Raw genomic sequence first — 22125 nt, forward strand, 5'->3', positions numbered from 1 at the left:
CACCGACACAGATAGGTCTTATAGCAACGATATGATAGGAAAGGCCTAGGAGTTGGAAGGAAGCGGCCGTGGCCTTAATTAAGGTACAGCCCCAGAATTTGCCTGGTGTGAAAATGGGAAACCACGAATAAACCATCTTCAGGGCTGCCGACAGTAGGATTCGAACGCACTATCTCCCGGATGCAAGCTCACGGCCGCGTGCCCCTAACCGCACGACCAACTAGCTCGGTCCACCATTATCAAGTTGGGGAGATGAACAAATAGCTCCTTTCACCAGTTCAAAAATTAATATCATCCATCAGTTCTATGGGTATATTGTTAAACATGCAAGCGAAGTGGTACGCTGTACAGCATGTATTGGTTCTACGCAAAACAATACAGAGGAGGACCTAACAAGTCAAGAAGAATATTTTAACGCATCCAACTATCTTATCTATCCATCGAGTGAATTATTATTGATGTTTTCTCATGTAGAGGAAGTTGTTGTGAGAAATATTGTGTACAAGAAGCATATGGGGTGAAATATTTCAAGAATGCCTGGATAGTTTACCTTCAATTACTGTTTCTTATAGACTTGGGTGCTGTACTGAACATTCACAGGACTTGATACCAAAATTAATTTTTCATTACATACGATGCCGATTTTATTTCCGAACAAAAGAAGTACGGAAAGAAGTGCAAGCTTGTACGACCGCAAAACATACGCGGAAAATGTCCAAGATGTCCAGGTAACTGACTGATGGGGGTGAAGTGCTGATAAGATTCATTAATTTGAGCATGTTAATATATAATTTAACTTAAGTAGTTATGTAGGAATTACATATGTATGACATACCGGTACGTAACATCATGTGGGTGCCTGCAGAGTTTTAATGTGTTTATATTACGCAGCATGCACATTAACAGTCGAACATGTGCTTTTTTAAGGTTATAGCTGATATTTGCAACCGAGTTTGATTTTGTGGTGAATTAATGAAATAGCTCTATGCACACATACCCGTTTGACATATTCGTTAAGACACTGACGAACCAATTTCAGAAGTAATGTCATTAAACCATTACTAAATGTAAAATGTTTCCTATGAATTTGTCACATATTACTTTCAAAACAAGGAACACTATAATCTTCATTTGCACGAAACACAGATCGCACATAAACACAGTCATCGGTCAGTAAAGAGAATGCACATTCTTGAAACATAACAATAATAAACACACGGTTTTAAATAATTTATTTAAACGATAAATTCCGAATTAAGTCATATCAGATCTCATTTAAAATCACATGTTCAGGGACAGCTGATCCCTGTTTACCTACACCAGCGTCGCGTAGTGTAGGAACATATCAAACAGCAGAAGTCGTCACACTTCTATTCGTCCTGTTCATGGGATTGCATTAAGTTGACATAAGTAAATAGTAGCGTGTGTCATTCCTTTATATATCTTCTCAATATGAGTGGAAGGCAATGTGCTGTGTTTGGCTGCAATAACTATGAAATGCAGGAGGATTCGCGGCCTTTCTTCCGATTCCTTCATGACAAGAAAATGTTAGAAATTATTGTGTTTGCATATATATTCTTCCAATTACAAAGAGATTTTTATAGTACTTCCTAAACTTCTGACCTGCGTGACCCATACTTCAACTGGCTTAAGATATAATAAGCTTATTTTTTTGTATGGTGCAGCAGTTAACCTTCAATACCGATGTGTATTGGTAGGTGTGATCTGAGGGTTTTGATTTAACTCAAGAAAATGCAAATGCATATGCATATGTGTGTGGCTGGTTGTGTTCCAAATTACCCCATTTGGAATGCCGCAATGCGTTGTCAAACACTGAAGAAAAAGTACATATTTTTTGAATCAATATGATGATGCAAATATGATTTACCCTACTTTAATGGTAAGTATTGCTTATAGGGAAATTTTTAATGTTTTTGATGCTGAATTTATAGATTTTCTTTTTGTTGGTAGGCTTCAAGTTAAGACAGAAGTTGTCCATCTCTTAAATGTTAATTCATAGAATCATGTGTGTAAGGAATGTGCCGATATATTTGTTGACACGTGTCTTAATGTGATTATACAATGTCTTTTAAATGAGAAAAGAGACAAATCTAGCCATGAAAGTTTAGTCAGGAATGCTAAAGCTAAAAGGTAATGCACAAAGGAAAGATCAATCCCTTTCACAGCAGTAAATTTCACATCTTGATTATACAATACCTGACTGGCACGGTGCTTGGTAAATTAGATGCTGCGTTGGCAGAAGAACAAACTTGTATGTTTGATGACCAATAGTTAGCCACTTTCAGGAACTCAGTAAATGTAATTCGACACAGTTTCTATTGGAGAATGTGAGGCGTTGTCTGTGGAGAACTACAATCCCATAACGACGAGTTTACGTGAAAATCCCACTTCAACAGATTAGACTTGCGTCTTGTAACACATGAGCACAATCTATTGAAAGATTTCTACGTTCGCCAACCTTCTGTATGACCAGTAATGCGTTTTCGATTGAAGTCAGCCTTTCTTCTGAGTGTTTGAATCTCCCTTGCCATTTACAAATTTGGGCTTGGTGTGCAGTCGTTACGAGAGCCTCCGCTGTTCTGAGGAAATCTTTCCTTGGATTCAAACGTGGACAAGCTGTCTGGTGATCATAGAGGGGATGAGATTCATTTGTAACAACTTTTTTCTTCTCGCTCTTTGGCGCTACCTTCTGACGACTGTCAGGAAGTGCAATCCCGGCAAGGCGTACAAATTTCCAATGTCGTAGTCATCGGGAACCCAGTGATGATTATAGAAGTCTCGTTAAGAGGGATGTCTGCCTGTTTGGTATGACAGGATCTCTACCACATCCGACACGTATATTCGGCAGCAGAATAACACTACGCTAGTGAAGATTACCACAGTGTGTTTGGCTGTGTACCTCATGAGGCGCTTGTCAGTTTCCGAACCACATTGTTCCGAGTTGACACTTTTTGTTTGATATTGAGGCAGTGCTTCTTTAAGGTGAGAGCACGATCTAAACTCACTCCCAATTACTTTGGGGTTGCACAGTGTTGAAGACTGACTCCTTCCCAGGAGATATGGAGTGGTCTAGAAGCCTCTCTGTACTTAAAATGAAAAGTGCAGATTTGAGTCATGTTTGGATTTGATTTCAAGTGACACTTCCTGTAATAGGTAGTAAGTTCTTCCAGAGCGTCAAACAGTTTTTGCTTAACAATCTCAAACTGGCTAGTTTATGCAGTAATAGCACGATCATCTGCATAGAGAAAGCTTTCCGTTCCTTCTGGTAAAGCCTGGTAATTTGTGTAAACGTTAAGTAGGGATGGTGCAAGGATAATTCCTTGAGGGCACCCATTTTTCTGGAATCACAACCTATTTCTTTTCCCCTGAAATTCGACAAAATATCTTCTATTTTGAACGAGGTTCCTTGATATCCAGTAGTAATTGTGAAGAATGTTTGATGTTTTGATCGAGTATCCTGTCAATCCCGACGCTTTTCTTTCATTTTCATGATAAAGGTACTTCTGACCTTTTCATGGGGGTAATCGCTGGGAAACTCGGTGGCATTCTCCTTGTTAGGTATTGTCTCAAAAGCATATTGATTACCTGATACTGAAAGGTTTTTGGAGAAGTGAATTTTCCAAATTTGCATATCTATAGCGCTGATGCTTTATGTTTCCGTTTTCCGTAATGCTATGCATGGCAGTGTTAAGCAGTAGCGGTGTTTGGGAATTAGAAATGGGGCGAGGGGCGAAATATTGTACAGAGAACAGATTTACCCAAGATTGTTGGATACAGCATTCGCGGGGCGGGGTTGAAGTTTTCTTATCTAATTTAGACAGAAAGGTAAAAGGTAACAGTTCACCAAAAGTGCGGTAATAATATTTTTTTAGGGTTTTGATTAAATACTATACCGGTACATTAAAACTTTCACTAAAAGCACAATAATTACACATGTATTACTATTAAATAGAAGTACGGCGTGTATATACAAGTAAAAATACTTTAACTGTTTGAATACACACTAAGAAACTAATAGATACTAAATAGACTGCCAGACTGAACAAATGCACTCGGCAAGCGGGTGACTGACCATGACAATTAGACTCGTCTGTATCGGTGTGATGTAAAGCAAATCGCAAGAAAACTGAAAAAAGTACTCCTTCTACCCTTCCTCACAGCATATGCAAAGTAACCACTATTTACTGTGGCACTATACTAGTACAAGTCGGTTAGTCGCAACGAACGATATTCTGTGCGTATTTCCGTTAATAATTTTGTTAATAATGAAAGAAAATATAGGGAAGAATTAACTGATAAGACAACAGGGCTTGTACAAATGGCTTTTTAAAATAATTCCTATAATTCCTATATTCAGTTGGTTAAAATGGAATAAAAATTTAATGTTTTCTCCGTAAAGGGTCGTGGGGATAAGCAACCACCCTCCCTGGCTCCTCCCCCTAATCACCGCTACTGGTGTTTTGATCTGAGTTATTGTTGTTGATCTTCGTACTTACTATCCGCGGTTGTAGAACTGATTCTTGTAGATTTCTTTCTTCACTGTTATAAGGCCCTTTTTTAGTCTCATTTATCTCGGATTGGCTTGTTTGGATACATTTATTATTGTGGCTTAATAAAAATATAACTATTTAGTGGCCATCACCTTTGGTTTTCAAACCGAGTTTATCTGCAGAAGTATTTTTAATAGTTAAATAGATCAGTTGACGTGCTTGCCTTATTGTTATTATTATTATTTAGTTAAATGCTAGCAGTTTCTTCCTTCGCAAAAATAGGAGCGCTTCAGTCGGGATTCTGACTCTTTTTTGCTTTATAGCGACAGTAAGTTTTAATTTATCTCAAAGTTATCTGTGGAGGCCTTACTTCTTTAAAATTATTTTCCTTGACCATGTAGTTCAGCTGTCAACCTTGTCAAAATATTTGGTTTATTTGTAGATTTGCTGAAATAATGAAAGACTGAGTATTAACTAACGCTAAATATAATTTCCTCCCATAATCTTGATTTAAGTAACGGGTAAGCTAATATGATTGCCCAAAGAAAATGGAGAACAAATGTGAAAAGTTAAATCGTGTACCTGGATTTGTAGCTTTAACCTAAAACTGTTCAAACTATGTGCTTGTATTTAATTTTAGTTTTGAATTGACAATCTAAGAGACAAAGTGAAAAATACAGGACTGCAATGGCATTAATCGGATTGCCTAATGGGGTTGGAAGTTTCATTCCTGAAATGGAACAAATTATAAGTCAACTAGAGCGAGGGACAGTTGTTACTAAGTTTTACCCTCGTAAACGTCCTGAAAGGAAGACGTTGATGATTGGAAGAGAGACTAGACAGATCATGTGGTCCAGGTCAAGTACCGGACGAAATTTCGAAGGTGCCGGTAAGTGTCTATGTGCTTCAGCCTTCAGGTACATTTAGTTAAGTTTGTAGGTTGTAAGTTTCTCATGAAGGCTACTGTGGTTTGAACCCTAGGTAATGTATAAGATTTTTGAAATGGGAAGTCAAATTCCTCATGAAACTGTTTGTATTACTTATGGTTGTTAGGTTAAACTCCAGTTTTGCTCTTTTTTCTTTTTTTTCTTAACTTGAGAGGTGAGTGGTAATAGATCACTCAGACTTGAGAGAGGGCAGTAAAATTCTTTGACGTTGCTTGTCAGTTAAAAGTGCTTCTTAGGAGGGGCAACGAGGTTGGGTTTGTGAATGTGTTAAATTTTTACAGTTAATGGAGTCTTATGTAAATATTGGAGGAAGGGGTTTTACCATATTTAGGTGTGGGTATTAATTTATCACCTTGACCTGTTATCGTTACATTCTCATGAATAACATATTAATGGTCTGCTTACAGTAATGCTGAGTGAAATGAGATGGAAGGGGTTAGACTTTGTTCAGGTGTATCATTTTAAAATTATTTCCCCATTAGTTGAGACATGTAACTTCTAGCTACTGAGCAGATTGACTGTGTGGTTTGGTTCATGTAAGTGTGAGATTTCATTCGGAGATAATTTAGTGGGTTTGAACCTCACTGTCAGCAGTCATGAAGATCGTTTTCTTTGTTTTCCCATTTTCACTCCAGACACTGAGGCTGTTGCTTAATTAAGGCCATTGTTGTTTCTTTCGCGTTTCTATCCCTTTCCTATCCCATTGTCATAATAAGACTCAACTGTATCGGTGTGACGTAAAGTAAGTCGCAAGAAAATTGAAGCTTCTAGTTAGTGACATTCAAACGCTACATTACACCTCATTGGCACATACCTCCTAGAGTTCGACCACATTCATCTTTAGCATGAAAGGTTTGTTTACTACTTGGGATGTTAATCAGTGAGTTTCCCATGAATCAGATATACATAGTATTTAGAAAGGAAAGAAAAACCTATCACATTGGTCTGTGTATTTAATACATTTCTGTTAAATATGGACAATAGGCTGTGTGTTCTCTGAAGTTTAGTACCGGTATTTCTATTTTCATCACCACAGATTAAAATGTGGAAGTATATTAAAAAAAGAATGGATTTGATTCTTTACAGTGATGTAGTTATGAAGGAAAAATTGAAAGATTGAATTACAGTTAGGAAATATCAAGGCAACTGCCTTCAAACTCTCAAGTAGAAGACTTGGTTCTCCATTTGATGCTCATATACGTACTCTGAGTGAACAATGCCACGGACGTCGAAAAAAGCAGATCAACATTTCTTCATGGCTGATTTGACTTGCTGGGTCATTTTCCGCCGAGGATAGTTGGGTGCCGTCCACTACAACGACTGTTGCTTTGTCTCGGGCTGGTACCCCTGACACCACGATTCATCCCGGTAATTTTGTCAAAAAAGTTCTCATCCACTTGCAACTACTCCAACAAGTCATGGCAAGCAGCAAAACAAGCCACCTTTTCATGAGGAGTCAACAAGCTATGGATGAATTTTACCACGATTCATCTCATTTGCAAATTTTCGGCTACAATGCTTTGTACGGAGCTCCACAAAAGCCAAGATAGTTTAGCAAGATCATCAATAGTATGCCTTTTATCCTCGTACACAAGTGCACAAATTTTTCCCATGTTGTCATTTGTTCTGGATATGGAAGGCCGGCCCGGGCGTTGAGTGTTTTCGATTGACATGTCACCGGGCGAGTTGGTCGTGCACGTAGAGGCGCGTGGCTGTGAGCTTGCATCCGGGAGATTGTGGGTTCGAGCCCCACTGTCGGCAGCCCTGAAGATGGTTTTCCGTGGTTTCCCATTTTCACACCAGGCAAATGCTGAGGCTGCACCTTAATTAAGGCCACGGCTGCTTCCTTCCAACTCCTAGGCCTTTCCTGTCCCATCGTCGCCATAAGACCTGTCTGTGTCGGTGCGACGTAAAGCAACTAGCAAAAAAGATTGACGTGTCTCTGAGTTTGAAATGTGAATACCACTCAAACACATGGATTCCTTTCAAGGCGTGTTCTTTATAGGTTGTAGACAACATATCTACTGCAACCGATACGCTTTTAATGAGCAGGAAACAAAATTTCAACACCACACCCTGTTCTCAAATATCAGCCATTTCTCGAAATTACAAGAAGAGGTCGAAAAAAGAAAAGAAACCATTTTTCCCTTTGGGAAAATCAAATGTTTATAAATGTGTCTCCTGGTTATGGCCATCCATCAACAGCTGCTAATTTTAGGTGGCAACTGGCCATAAGACATAGCCTGCATAGTTGCTAGCTAACATTGATTATCCATCCATATCTTACATCACTGTCTATACAGTTGCTATGTTTACACTTTCGTCGCACATTTTGTCGTGTCACATTACAAACATTTTCAGATGACCCCCAACCATGAGACATACGAGGGTTGGGGCAAAAGTCATTGAAACTATTTTTTTTTTTCTTGCAAATATGTGAGCAGATCACAAACTGCTATTTGTTGCGTGGAAGTTACACAGGTAAAGTGTGTATTCACAACAACAGATGACTCTGTGATTGCTGGTAGTAGCACAGAGATTGCTGTGAAATCAGTTGTGTGGCGAGTGTCATGTGAAATGGAAGTAACCCGTGTTGAGCAACGTGCGTGTCTCAGAATAGCTGTACTCTGGGGGAGAATTGTGAGAGAATGTCACTGTAAATTGGTGGAAGCTCTTGGGAATAATGCCCTCCCAAACCATACAATAGCATGGTGGGTAGTAAAGTTTTAGCAAGGACGTGTGGTAACTGGTGATCATCAACGCTCGGGACGACCTGTCAGTGTGGGGACTGACTTGGCACTTGCCGCTACTGGAGTTAAAGAGGGCAAGTGGCATTGAGAAATGCACCATCCACATGATATTGCAAACAGAGCTGCAACTGTGCAAAATCACATTGCAGTTGTTACCACCTGCACTGACAAAAGTTCAATGGTGGATGCGATATGTAACACACTCTGACAATCTAGCACTCTGGCAACAGGATGGCGACCACTTCCTGTCACGAATAATCCCCATAGATGAATTTTGGGCCAGGGCATATGAACTGGAACTCAAAAATCAGTCTACGGAGTGGCGACATGTCAGATCACCAAGGCAGCAGAAGTTCTGTCAGAATCCTTCCCCCGTGAAGTAGATGGTGATTATGACGTCAGGGGTCATTGTGTGCCACTTCGTTCCACTTGGCAAAACAATGAGCGCAGAGTAGGTACTACAGGGACTTCCTGGTGTGACAGATACAACGTGGTGTTCGGGAGAAACGTCCGGATCTTGTGGTCAGTGCAATCATACTGCATGACAATGCAAAACCACATAAAGCGGAGTGTATATGGCGGCAACTGCGATGCTGGTGATGGGAAGAATTTTAACACCTGCCGTACTTTCCTGACCTTTCGTCCTGTGATTTTCATATCATAAGTAAGGTAAAGGAACCACTGTGTGGTTGGTGGTTTGCAAAACTAGAGAATATTGCCAATGCTGTGCGACTGTAGATGACCCGATTCACACATGGTGTGGCAGATGGTGATGCAGATGGTAGGCCTATTCAGTTCCTCCTACATGGTTGGCAGTGTGTGGTGAACATTGCAGGTGACTACTTTGAGGACCTTTAGACCCAGTTTTGTCATATCAACTGTAATATGTGTGCTGTGGTGTGCTGTAATGTAAGAGCACTTGGTTGTAATTATTTTGCACCATGAAAGCACTACGGTACTGTCCTGTACACTACCATAATAAATATGAGACGCACTATGTTTGCGTGTTTTTCAATGTCTACACGTGTAATTCCCACCTCGTCCTTTCTTCTGTATATCTCGCATTTTCCAACCGGGCTGGTAACCGCAAGAAAGAAAATGGTTGCAATGACTGTTGTCCCAATCCTTGTATATATGTCAATATGTTGCACTAAAACTGTTATGGGGGCTTGCTACAACCATCTCAAGCCATGCCGCTTAGCATACTGGCTCAGGAGGGGTTACTTAACACTCCCCTTGAGGGAGAAGTCTGAACTACAAGAACGACGGGTGCAGCGAAGTATGTCCCGTTCGTTTTAGGTCGTCCTTCGTACAACCTGCATGTTGTCTTGTCCAGTCATATCCGTCAATTTAGTAAGGAGCATGTCTCTGTTCAGGAGATCAAACCCCTTCTAAAAATTGAAAAAGTCTGCATATATATTAATTTCCCTTTTGATTGTCTTATGTTTCCTGTATATTGTCGAGGAGGTTCTTGAATGTGTGTAGGGTTTCTCTTCCTTTCACAAAATGAAACTGCTGTTCTGCAGTAAGTCTGTTCTCGAGGATCTTCATATAAATCTTATGGATGGTGTTTTCTAGAGCACTGCCTCTGTATGAATCAGGGTCACTTCTGTCTCCCGTATCCATCTTTCCAGAATTTTTCCTGTTGTGGAGCGGGTCCTTTTTTTTTTTTTTTTTTGTTACAATTGGCTTAACGTCGCACCAACACAGATAGGTCTTATGGCGACGAAGGGATAGGAAGCGGCCATGGCCTTAATTAAGGTACAGCCCCAGCATTTGCCTGGTGTGAAAATGGGAAACCACTGAAAACCATCTTCAGGGCTGCTGACAGTGGGTCTCGAACCCACTATCTCTTGGATGCAAGCTCACAGCTGCGTGCCCCTAACCGCATGGCCAACCCGCCCGGTGGAAGGAAGGTTCATATATTCACCAGTGAATCTCAGGTATCTTTAAGATTTCCATTGAAAACTACATCTGGGCCTGGTGCTTTTTTTGTCCTTTGTAGCCAGAACGGCAGCTTTGATTTCACCCTGTTCTATAAATTTTCTCCATTTTATCGAAGTGGAGGAGCCTTTATGACGTTTTGCTAGTTTAGAATCTCCAAGAAGTGTTTCTCCTACGAAATTTTAGAAAATTCTGGAGTAGAGCAGATCTTTCATTTCTTAAATGCAATGAATAGGTCTTTCAGCGCATCTTGAGCTTGCTCTTAGCCTGGTCTTCGAGGTACTCTGCTTTCTTTAGTTCGAGCAGCGTCATGTATACTTTCCTCTTCATTGCATAATCTGTGATGGTACATTTGCCATTTGCTTGTCGCATTTTGTGCAGGAGGTCCAGGGTTGCTTGTCAAAGCTTGTTATGAAACCATACCTTAGTGGTTTTAGGTGATTCTGAATTTGTGCTTCCTTCATGAAGTTCAATGCTGTATCTACTGATGGATCCAGTAGGCCCCCCCTCAGTCATCAGCAGTATTATTTCCAGACCTTTCTTTTTCTTCTGAAGTCGGCAGCCCTGATTTCCGTGGTTTCCCATTTTCACACCAGGTAAATGCTGGGGCTGTACCTTAATTAAGGCCACGGCCACTTCCTTCCAACTCCTAGGCCATTCCTGTCCCATCGTTGCCATAAGACCTATCTGTGTCGGTGCGACGTAAAGCCTCTAGCAAAAAAAAAAAAAAAAAAAAAAAAAAAAAAAAAAAAAAAAAAAAAAAAAAATTCTTCTGAAGGGTTTCAGTTCAGATTTTTCTTGTGGTAAACTGCTTATATCTTATCTTACGCAGTGTGCATAGTTCTCGTAAAGCAAGTCTGATGGAAACTGGTATCCGTTTCCTCAGAGCGAGTTCATCATTGGAATCTCATATCATGGTAGTAAGAGAGCATAAGAACAATGGCCAGAGGATGTTCAAACTTGAGATGAAGATTTATGCACAAGATATGATACCCTGCTTAACTCGTATACTGTGTAGATTTTTGCCCAATTGAAATACCTTTCTCTCCCTGCAACCTCATGTTTATTGATGTAAACTAGGAACAATGCAGGTGAAATATTAGTATATAGCATTGTCTGACCCTTGTAACTACATTAAGCATTAAATTCTTCCTGTGGCTGGGGGATGTAGATGAAGAATACAATGTGAGTGTCCCCTGCCTGTTGTAAGAGGCGACTAAAAGGGGTGACCTAGGCACGGACATAGATTGCGGTTTGGTACCATGTGGCGGACCCTCTGTGAATGTTAGGGCTGAATACATCCCCAGTTAATCCCTGCCTGTCGTAAAAGGTGACTGAAAGGGTCATGTGGCCATCGGTCCCCTCTTATTGTTTTATTTAATTTTTTTTTTTGAGGGTTAGTTGTAGACCGATTCAAAATTCTTGATGTGCGTGCTGCTCGGAGATAGGCCTCTTACAGGTGTGATTAAGCTCGAAAGTTCGACGGTATTCCCAAAAATCACGTCGCGTGAGAGCGCCATGTACCCCCGCAGTAATATTCGCCTGACAACACAGATCCCCGCACAGCCAAATGCCAGAAGAACATATTATTATTAATTTAAAAAAAAATATCTATACTTAAGACTCTGTACATGCTATTGTGGGTGATTGGAGGAAGGGAGTCATAATGCTTATTGCCTCAGTCCTCCCATGTTAGGCATCATCTAACATCGGATCCTGGGCAATACCTGCTACAACCAGGTGGGTATTACCTTGCTGCTTGGATCGGCGACAGAAGCTCCTATCTGAGTGGGTGGCATTCGGGAAGGATGATTTTGGGCATGGCTTCAAAATGTCTTTGACCTGGAAAATTCTAAATTCCCATGGAGGGTATTAGATATTTTTCACCAATAGTCCTTAACTTTCTATTACGTCGGGGGGGGGGCAATCCCGTGGGAACAGGCGCAGTGTGTTAGTATGGGATCCAGCTTCCCTAAGTTCCTGGTTGCTACCAGAACCGATGGGCATGATTTTAAGCAGAGTAAATTGATTCTTTTTAGTTCATACATTGAAGGTGTCTATGGCGAGCTTGAGGATTTCAAGAAAATGCGCAACGGTAGTTTGCTTTTAAACACTCGCACAGCAGTTCATGCCAGTCAGTTGCTTAAGCGCGACCACTTTGGCGAAATCCCCGCCAAAGTGGCCTTGAATCTGGTTCGCAGAGTCATCTTCCACTGTGACCTGATTTTGAACACTGACGATGAGTTGATGGAAGACATGAAGAACCATGGCGTGACACATGTCCGATGCGTTATGCACAAAGTCAACAGTGAAGACGTTGCCACGGGTGCCTTCATTGTCTCTTTCAAGTTGTCAGTGTTACCAGAAAAAATCAAGGTAACAACCTATCGTTGCGATGTGAGGCCGTACATTCTGCCTCCTATGCGGTGCTATGAATGCCAGAGATTTGGACACTGTCTCGTTGTTCGAATCGGTCCGTATGTGGTACATGTGGAAGAGGAGTTCAAGGCGCAGAAGAGTGCACAACCCCGTACAGGTGCGCTAACTGCTCTGATCTTCATTCTTCTCGAGATAGGGACTGTCCAATATATCTGAGTGAAAAGAAGATCCACAACTCTGGATGGTCTTTCCTACCAGGAAGTGCATCATAAGTTTAATTCCACGAATATATTTGCAAATACACTAGACTATAGCATGATAGCTTAGAGTCTACCAGGTTCGTCCTTCATATCAGCTATACCAGTGAAGATCACTACGCCCAAGGTGGTGGTTGCTCCTGAGAGCAAAGTCGCAAAGAGTAAAAGCTTGAAGTGGGGCAACACCCAACCTTCGAACACTAAGAAGTCTGTGCCCTTACCAGGTGCTCCTGCACTTCTCCTGCGAAGGGGATATCATGCCCTCCATCTGCAGGAAAAAAATCCTGCCTCCAAAATACATCGAAGTTCTGGGTGTCAGTTCCATTGTCCGTTGATGACAGGATGGATGTCGAGCTTTTATCTACATCTATGAATGTTGATGTTCATGTTACTGTTTAAACTTAAAAGTATCTCGTCACTTACAACCTAACACTCTCCCTTTTTTAGTGCACGCTATAGCTCTGTTACAGTGGAATTGTGATGGTTATGACAGACATCTTGCTGAGCTGTGCCAGCTAATTAGTGAGTTTGCAGTGAGTGTAGTCTGTATTAGGAAACTCATCTCAGACCAGGTCGTCATACGGTCTTGAGAAATTTTAGATTATACTTGACAGGACGACATTATGCTAACCGGGCTTCTGGTAGCATTGGTATTTTTGTTTGTTCTGATACCTACAGTGAAGAGGTTCCTCTAAGAACCTCGCCGGAAGCAGTTGCGGTATGGGTACCGCTGCCTGTCATAGCAATAGTGTGTAATGTTGATTTTCCACCAGGCCAGCCTCTTAATATAAGTGATGTAACTGATCTTATAGATCAGCTTCCACCTTCATTCCTCTTATTGGGCAATTTTAATGTCCATCAACGGCCGTAGCCGTGTTGAAAGAACGGATCCCGTGAGATCTCCAAAGTTAAACAACATTGGGCGTGGTCAAGATTTGGATGGGTTACCACGCGCTGTTGGTAGAGGGTAAGGGAATGGAGGAGCGGAAAGGAACTGGCCACACTACCATATGTAAACTCCGGCTCAGGCACACCTCTGTGGAGGTTCGGACCTGCCTGCGGGCAGAATACACCCTTCCCTTACCCTATATAGGGTTCTGAAATGACTTGCCCCAAGAAAAGGGAACAATTAGTAAGAGAGCTAGATTTATGTATTTTCAACACAGACAAATCCACACATTTCGGCGTGGGTTACGGCACGTACTCTTGCATAGACCGTAGTCTATGCAGCCGAGTGCAGGTTCCCCTGCTTTGGTGGAATGTACATTGTTTTGAACGTAAATCACTCACTTGATTGAATAACATTTATTACACTTACAACACTTAAATAACACATTATTAATACAGAATACTGGCTATTGGTGCGCAGATGCCCTTGATAACAATCAGTCACATCCTCCTACCTCCTCTTGCTCAAGGCACTCAAGCATAACCGTCGCTCATCCCCCTTCCATCCACACCACTTCTGGCTGGGGGCCATCAAAATAAATACACACTGAAGGGTGCTGCTATCTGTCCTAAAGTGGTAGCGCTCAACTAGGTGACCTAGCCATAGCTAGGCTGGAACATTCTCCCCACCATTGTATCACCATGATTCAACCAAATTAAATTGCCTGATATGCCCTCATGAATTTTCAGTTCAATTCAAGCACCACACATGCACTACATATAGAGTTCTTGTTCAGTAACCAAAATGAGTTGATCATTCGACAAAATATACATATAAACATAAGCAAAACAGTAATGCAAGCAACAAAATATTTACAACACTGTTAAGAGAAGGTACTAAGTCGTTTGACTGTGTCCTCGTCCATTATTATGCAGTATGAAATTAAGAAGAGTGAACTATTCACACACACTATAGAGTTCTCATTTCAAATCACAAACACAACACCATAATTATACACTCTGAAATGAACGAAAGAAACAAATATTCACGTGAAACCCATTAAGTGTTAGCCACGATGATCCTGTTTAGTGTTCCATAAGTAATGGAATTAACAGGTCGTTTAAAAAGACCACTGTTTGTTCTGATGGTAGCCACTCGTGCAAGTCCATCCTTCCCAGGGTGAACAGTCTCCACCACAGCCAACTTCCAACAGAGAGGAGGAAGGTTGTCCTCCTTTGGAAGAACAACTGTTCCAGTAGCTAGGTTCTCCTTGGGACAGGTCCATTTCTTCCTCTGCTGCAATGAATTCAGGTAATTGGTAGACCACCTCTTCCACAATTGCTGCTGCATTGCCTGGATATGCTGCCATCGAGACATTCTGTTGATGGGCATGTCAGGCTCAGGATTGGTTGTAATGCGGGCACCAATTAGGAAGTGAGCAGGTGATAAATAATTAAGGTCATTGGGGTCATTGGATAAGGCAAATAAGGGGCGAGAATTAAGAAATGCTTCTATCTGCGCAGTAAGGGTACATAGCTCCTCAAATGTCAGTAGCGCATTACCTGCAACTCTTCTCAAATGGCATTTCATGGACATCAGCTGCTTCCCAAAGTTTGCCAAAGTGTGGAGAGCTGGGAGGCATAAAGTGCCACATGATGCCTTCCATCTCTAATGAATTCCTTATCTCTTCAGAAAAGCTGGTTGAAAGGAATAGTTTTCGGAGATCCTGCATCCTTCGGTTGGTACCGATGATAGAGCATTTCCCACGTCGAGCTATGAATCTCCTCAGGGCTGCTATAAAGGCATCAGGAGAGAGGTCACTCACCACCTCCACGCGAAGAGCCTTGGTAGCTAGACAGATGAACAATGCATTGTAGCTCTTCGTAGTCTGTTTGCTTCTTACATTTTCCCTCTTGACGAAGAAAGGTCCAGCATATTCAGTTCCTACATTAAGAAATGGGCAATTCGCTTGCACTCTGGTCACAGGGAGCTGTCCCATCAGCTGTTCAGCTGTTGACGCCTTGAATCTAAAACAGGTCAGGCACTCTGGATGACTCTTCGAACAACTGACCTGGCCGTGGAAATCCAGAATCTTTCTCTTAATGATGCAATTACTAATTGAGCATCTGCATGCAAAAGCCTAATGTGTTCTGCCATCACAACAAGGTTTATGAGAGCATGCTGGGGAGGAAGGATAAGCTGGTGCTTAGTTTCATAAGATAGATTTGAATTTACAAGTTTTCCTCTTACCATTAGCATTCCCTTATCATCTAAGAAAGGATGTAAATCTGTAATTTTACTCTTCCTTGAGATGCAGCATTTGGAGTTGAGATTGGCTGTCATTCTCTTGAGCATAACACACTTGTGCAATTTTGATACAGGAGTGCAAGGCCATCTGCAGCTCTTGTGCACTTAATATCCCTAACCTCTTATCTTGAGGATTGGCACTGTTGTGAATGAATCGCCAACAATATGCAGTAACTCGAGTCAGTCGGGACAGTGATGAGTACTTCAGCATAAATTCATTCCAATTGGTACCTATCAACATGACTACAGGAAGTGTGCTTTGTGACTCAGGTAGTTCCTCTTCTGCATTGGACGAGATTGTGTCTGGCCATGATTCAGTGGGCTTAGTTAACCAAGATGGTCCATGCCACCACAGGTTCATACCTCGTAGTTGTCCTGGAGCAACACCTCTGGATATTAAATCTTTTGGATTGCAACTGGTAGGAACATGTCTCCATTGTGCATTGTGAGAGTATTCTTAAATTGAAGAGACTCGGTTGGCTACAAATGTTTTCCATCGGGTGAGTTGGCCATGCGGTTAGGGGCGCGCGGCTGTGAGCTTACATCCGGGAGATAGTGGGTTCGAATCCCACTGTTGGCAGCCCTAAAGATGGTTTTCCATGGTTTCCCATTTTCACACCAGGCAAATGCTGGGTCTGTACTTTAATTAAGGCCACGGCCGCTTCCTTCCAACTCCTAGGCCTTTTCTATCCCATCATCGCCATAACACCAATGGTGTTGATGCGACGTAAAGCCACTAGCAAAAAAAAAAGTGTTTTCCAGTGAGTAGCAGGAGACACGTTCCAAGCTAAGACAATGGTGGAGTCCGTCCACAGGTACTGCTTGCTCAGTGGCAGAGACAAAACTTGAAGGGTTGTGGAGTAGTTGGGCTAGTAGTAGAGCTCCACACAGTTCAAGTCTTGGTAGTGTCAGTTTCTTCACCGGTGCTACTCAGGATTTGGAACATAATAATCTGACACAGGTCTGTCCCCTTTTGTTGACAGACCATACATGACAAGCTCCATAAGCTCACTCTGAAGCATCATAAAAACCATGAATTTGTACATCAACAGGGGGTCCCTTACATGTGACTAACTGCTCAATATAAAATTCTCTCATGGCCTGTGGTTGAAAGTGAAGTTTTTCCCATTCTCTAACTAGTTGAGATGAGAGTCTGTCATCCCAGTTCAGACTGACTAGCCAAAGTTTCTGTGTAAAAATCTTGTAAGAAATTACCAAAGGACTGACCAACCCAAGTAGATCAAATATTGATGCAATGTCAGATAAAACCTTTCATTTAGTTACATGAGTATCAGCATGATAGGGACAATCTGAATACAGATTGCCACAAATGAGAAAATGATCAGTTACTGGATACCATAATAAGCCTAAAGATTTCACGCTAGTGCCATCATCAAGACTTAAAGGGAGCTGGGTTTCCCTGTCCTCTTCTGAAATTGCTTCCAGTAATGCTGGGTGGTTTGCACACCATTTCCTGAGATGAAATCCTCCACACTCTAGTAAATTAATAATTTCAGACTGCAACTGAAGAGCATCCTGGATATCGTCACAGCCGCTTAATAGATCATCAACATAAAAATATCTGCGAACAACTTGTGCTGCACTGGGAAACCTTGATTCTTCATCTTCAGCAAGTTGCTGCAGGCATCTGGTAGCTAGCAAGGGTGCTGATGCTGTACTATATGTTACAGCTGTCAGTTCATAGTGAGAGGATGGGTCCCTAGGTGATTTCCTCCAGATCATCCGCTGAAGTTTCCTATCATCTGTATGAACCATGACTTGCCGATACATTTTAGCAGTATCTGCAGTGAAGGCAAAGGTACGCATTTTCATTCTTAGAATGATAGAGTAAAGATCCTCTTGTATTGTCGTTCCAACCATTAATATATCATTCAATGAAATATTGTTAGAAGTTTTAGAAGATGCATCGAATACAACCCTAGTTTTGGTAGTCGAGCTACTAAGCTTAAAAAACTGGATGATGGGGTAGATAATAGCTTCCACCTTCATTCGTTGACTGAGTAGATGTCTCCACCTTAACCATATGCCCCATGGCCTCATACTCGCGAAGAAAGTTACAGTACTCGTGCTTAAGTGAGGGCTGCCTGCTGAAACGCCGTTCTAGTTGAGTTAGCCTTGACATGGCATGATTGAAGGAGTTTCCCAGAACCTCAGGTTTCTGCTTGAGGGGTAAGCGAATAAATCTACCTGTAGCATCCCTAGTTGTATTCTCTGTAAAATGCCTTTCTGTGGCTCTCTCTTCTCTTGTCATGACTGGGGACGTAAGCTCTTTTATTTCCCAGAATCGTTGTAGTTGGGTGTTTAACCTGTCCTCTGACTTCAAATAAACATGTGGTTAGAGTAAGACATTTCTCTTCCCTACGATGGTAGTATCCAGCAATAATCCATCTTAGTTCAGTGTCTTGAAGAATAGGATAATCTGGTGATCAAGTTCTGTGACCAGATTCCAGTAATGAAAAGAAATGTTCTGCGCCTATTAACAATTCATTGTCACCTGGCTGGAAGAGCTGGGGGTCAGCGAGCTTCAAGTCAGTGGGCAAGTTCCAGTGCTCATGCTGAATGTAACTATTGGGCATGTTACCTGCATGGAAAGACAGAGCAAGTCATACTCACAGTGAAGTTACTTGCGGTGGATTGCAACTCTAACTGAACACTGTACTTTGACTGAGAAACTTGAAAACTGTCCGCGAACGAGAGCCAGTTTTCGTATTTTCCATCGAAATGTGGAATGTTAATAGCCGGCAACTTTAAACTTGCGACGCTGCTGACCCTAGTTCTTTATTAATTTACCATGTCGCGTGATGACTCTTCAAGGTTCACTATTATTTTACTCATTTTGCCGCTGATTGGTATGGGATTCTTCATTTTCGTAAGGCCTAATCGCTGTGCTAGACTTACAGTGCAAAGATTAACCTGGCTGCCACTGTCAAGAAGTGCCCGGCAGACATGCATTTGATATAGATGTTAAATCCCATAGGGAAACCAAAATATTTGTCACGAATGAGTAAATTTATAATACCAATATAAATGGTCCGTTATTGGATGTTATAAATTTTCCAGCTAACTCATTCCTGGTTGCCAGCGTTTCACCCCAGTGTATTAAGTTGGGCTCATCAGTTGGTAAATAGCACACCCACCAAGACGCATGGCTAGTGCATACCGTGGAGGCCACTGCGTAGGCTACTTGGAGCCACCGGCAGTGCCAATGCACTATGAGAGACTTTGTTCCATTACCAAAATTGATGCCTGCCTGGCCATCAGATGACTGGGTCCTTGAGTACAGATGTTAAGTAGTGAAATTTGTGGACACCTGGCAGATTATAGTTATTATGGATCATAACTTGAAAACTGTCCGCGAACGAGAGCCAGTTTTTGTATTTGCCATCGAAATGTGGAATGTTAATAGCTGGCAACTTTAAACCCGCGATGCTGCTGACCTGAGTTCTTTCTTAATCTACCGTGTCGCGTGATGACTCTTCAAGGTTCACTATTATTTTACTCATTTTTCCCTTTGGAGTATTTTGTTTTGAATTTGGCACGCGTCTGATCATGAGCTTGTTCATTTCCAGCATCTCCTAATTCAGACTACACATAATCAAACTACCGGGCGAGTTGGCCGTGCGCGTAGAGGCGTGCGGCTGTGAGCTTGCATCCGGGAGATAGTAGGTTCGAATCCCACTATCGGTAGCCCTGAAAATGGTTTTCCATGGTTTCCCATTTTCACACCAGGCAAATGCTGGGGCTGTACCTTAATTAAGGCCACGGCCGCTTCCTTCCAACTCCTAGGCCTTTCCTATCCCATTGTCGCCATAAGACCTATCTGTGTCAGTGCTACGTAAAGCCCCTAGCGAAAAAAAAAACTAGCATAATCAAACTTCGACATTAATGTACTCATATCTTCGTATTGTTTAATTTCATGCGAATTTGAATGTTGAGCGATGAAATTCTCAACGTAGGTTTCGGAGCGAATAATTTGCGCTTGAAATTGCAACCTCTTCTTAAGAAGCTTTTGCCTTGTTGAGGATTTCATGATGGAGGGGGTAACACAAAGACAAGGCGAAAAGGAGAGCCTTAAGTGAATAGTACTGACCTGCTTTCTCAGCTTAGTTTACCTCTGGTGCTGGAACATCGAACGCGGGACTACCAGATGATGATATTAAAGTGAACTTCCAAGTATTTCCATGTGACTGTTGGAACTAGCCATTCATACTACATGCCACGCTGCTTTCACGAGGTCCTCGTGGTGTAGATAATCCGGCCTGGTAATTGGACCATATTTAGAACGTAAATCACTCACTTGATTAAATAACAACATTTACCACACTTATGACACTTATATAGTAGAATCTCGCTCAACCGACCTTCGCTTATCCGACATTCCATATTATCTGACACTGGTAGGCTTAATTTGAACTTTAGGTGGGAGGCAATTCTGGGACACTCGGTGTGGAGGGTGTAACCGTGGGACAAGCACTGGCAGTCATGTGGTAGGTCCGGGTTTTTCTCAAGGACAGGTGCAGCGAGTCTTCAGTCATTGTTTAATGTAGTATTGGTTGGGAGCGGATGTTATAGTTTTCATAATCTCTGTGAGTATGGCGAGTAAACGGAAGAAAGTGAATGTTTCTGTGGAAGACAAGTTGAGATTGGACAACGGGGAAACTCTTTAAAAAGTGACTTTATTTTATGGCGTTGGACGTGTTACAGTGGGAGACTGGAAACGTAAGTGGGAAGAAATTGAAAAGTGGTACTTTACCAGAGCAACAAGTGATGCACTGAAAATTAGGAAAACAATTAAAAATATGAGTACGAAAAAGTAAGTGAAGCACTATTTCTTTGGTTCACTCAAAACCGGGGAAGGGCTTGTCAATATCTGGCCCCATTCTGCAAGAAATGGCGGTGTATTTCCAGAAGGATTTAAATGAAGAGGGCACTAATTTTCCATCAGTGCTGCGTGGCTTGATCGGTGGAAAAAAATGGTACGGCATTGGACAGCTTAATATCTGTGGAGAAAAACTGTCGGGTAAATCCGATGATGTGAAATTTAAAAGGGGATTTCAAGAAATAATTCTTGCAGAAACATTAACAGGTGATCCAATTTTTAATTGTGATGAGACTGGGCTGAATTTCAAGATTCTGCCATCAAAACTCTCGCAGCCCAAGCCAAGATGTCTGTACCTGGCTACAAGCGTAGTAAGGAATGAGTTACTGTTCTTGTCTGTAGTAATATTACTGGGAACTTAATTAAAAGCATAATTGCTTATGATCGGTAGAGCAAAGAATCTTAGGACATTAAAAAAAAAATTCTGTTAATGCTCTTCCAGTCCATTACACAAATCAGAGGCTGCTTGGATGTCTGCTGACTTCTTAAAAGACTGTTGACCGGGCGAGTTGGCCATGCGCGTAGAGGCGCGCGGCTGTGAGCTTGCATCCGGGAGATAGTAGGTTCGAATCCCACTATCGGCAGCCCTGAAGATGGTTTTCCGTGGTTTCCCATTTTCACACCAGGCAAATGCTGGGGCTGTACCTTAATTAAGGCCACGGCCGCTTCCTTCCAACTCCTAGGCCTTTCCTATCCCATCATCGCCATAAGACCTATCTGTGTCGGTGTGACGTAAAGCCCCTAGCAACAAACAACAACAAAAGACTGTTGTTTACACAGTTTGTTCCAGATGTAGAAAAAGTTCTAGCTTCAAACAATCTCCCTAGAAAAGCTCTTCTTCTACTAAACAACGCCCCATCACAGCCAAATGAAGAGCAACTTAGAAATGGTGACATCAAAGTCATGTTCCTCTCTCCTAACGTGATGTCATTATGCCGCCAATAGACCAAAGTGTGCTGGAAACATTGAAGTGGAAATATTGGCGAAAACTCCTTTCATCCGTGATAGAGAAAATGGACAATAGCAACGACATGATAGAAAAGTTAAAACGAAACAACATGAAAGACGTGGCATACTGGATAGCACAGTCTTGGGAAGAAGTTGAAACAACTACATTAGAAAGTCTTGGAACATATTGCTGAGTAAGGTTGAATATTGAGAGGAGGTGGTGCAAGAAGACATGGAAAACATTGTTCCCTTATTGAATTGCATTCCTGGCTGTGAGGATGCTACGACTCAAG

The 22125-nt window shown here is 41.8% G+C and overlaps 1 protein-coding gene across 2 annotated transcripts in view; it reads left to right on the forward strand.

Annotated features, from left to right (window-relative positions):
* The first annotated feature begins 4919 nt into the window (after window positions 1–4919).
* Window positions 4920–22125, forward strand: part of LOC136886934 (1-phosphatidylinositol 4,5-bisphosphate phosphodiesterase gamma-1-like) — a 737826-nt gene continuing 720620 nt past the window's right edge. The window contains exons 1-2 of one of the 2 annotated variants that reach the window (XM_068231056.1): window positions 4920–5032; window positions 5152–5400. In XM_068231056.1, coding sequence (XP_068087157.1) covers window positions 5199–5400 — 202 coding nt within the window. In that variant the 5' untranslated portion in view covers window positions 4920–5032; window positions 5152–5198. Of the gene's footprint in view, window positions 5401–22125 lie in introns of both variants that reach the window. The other variant, XM_068231055.1, reaches the window with a different exon arrangement.

The sequence above is a fragment of the Anabrus simplex genome, chromosome 1 (assembly GCF_040414725.1).
Source record: "Anabrus simplex isolate iqAnaSimp1 chromosome 1, ASM4041472v1, whole genome shotgun sequence".
Taxonomy (NCBI): Eukaryota; Metazoa; Arthropoda; class Insecta; order Orthoptera; family Tettigoniidae; genus Anabrus; species Anabrus simplex.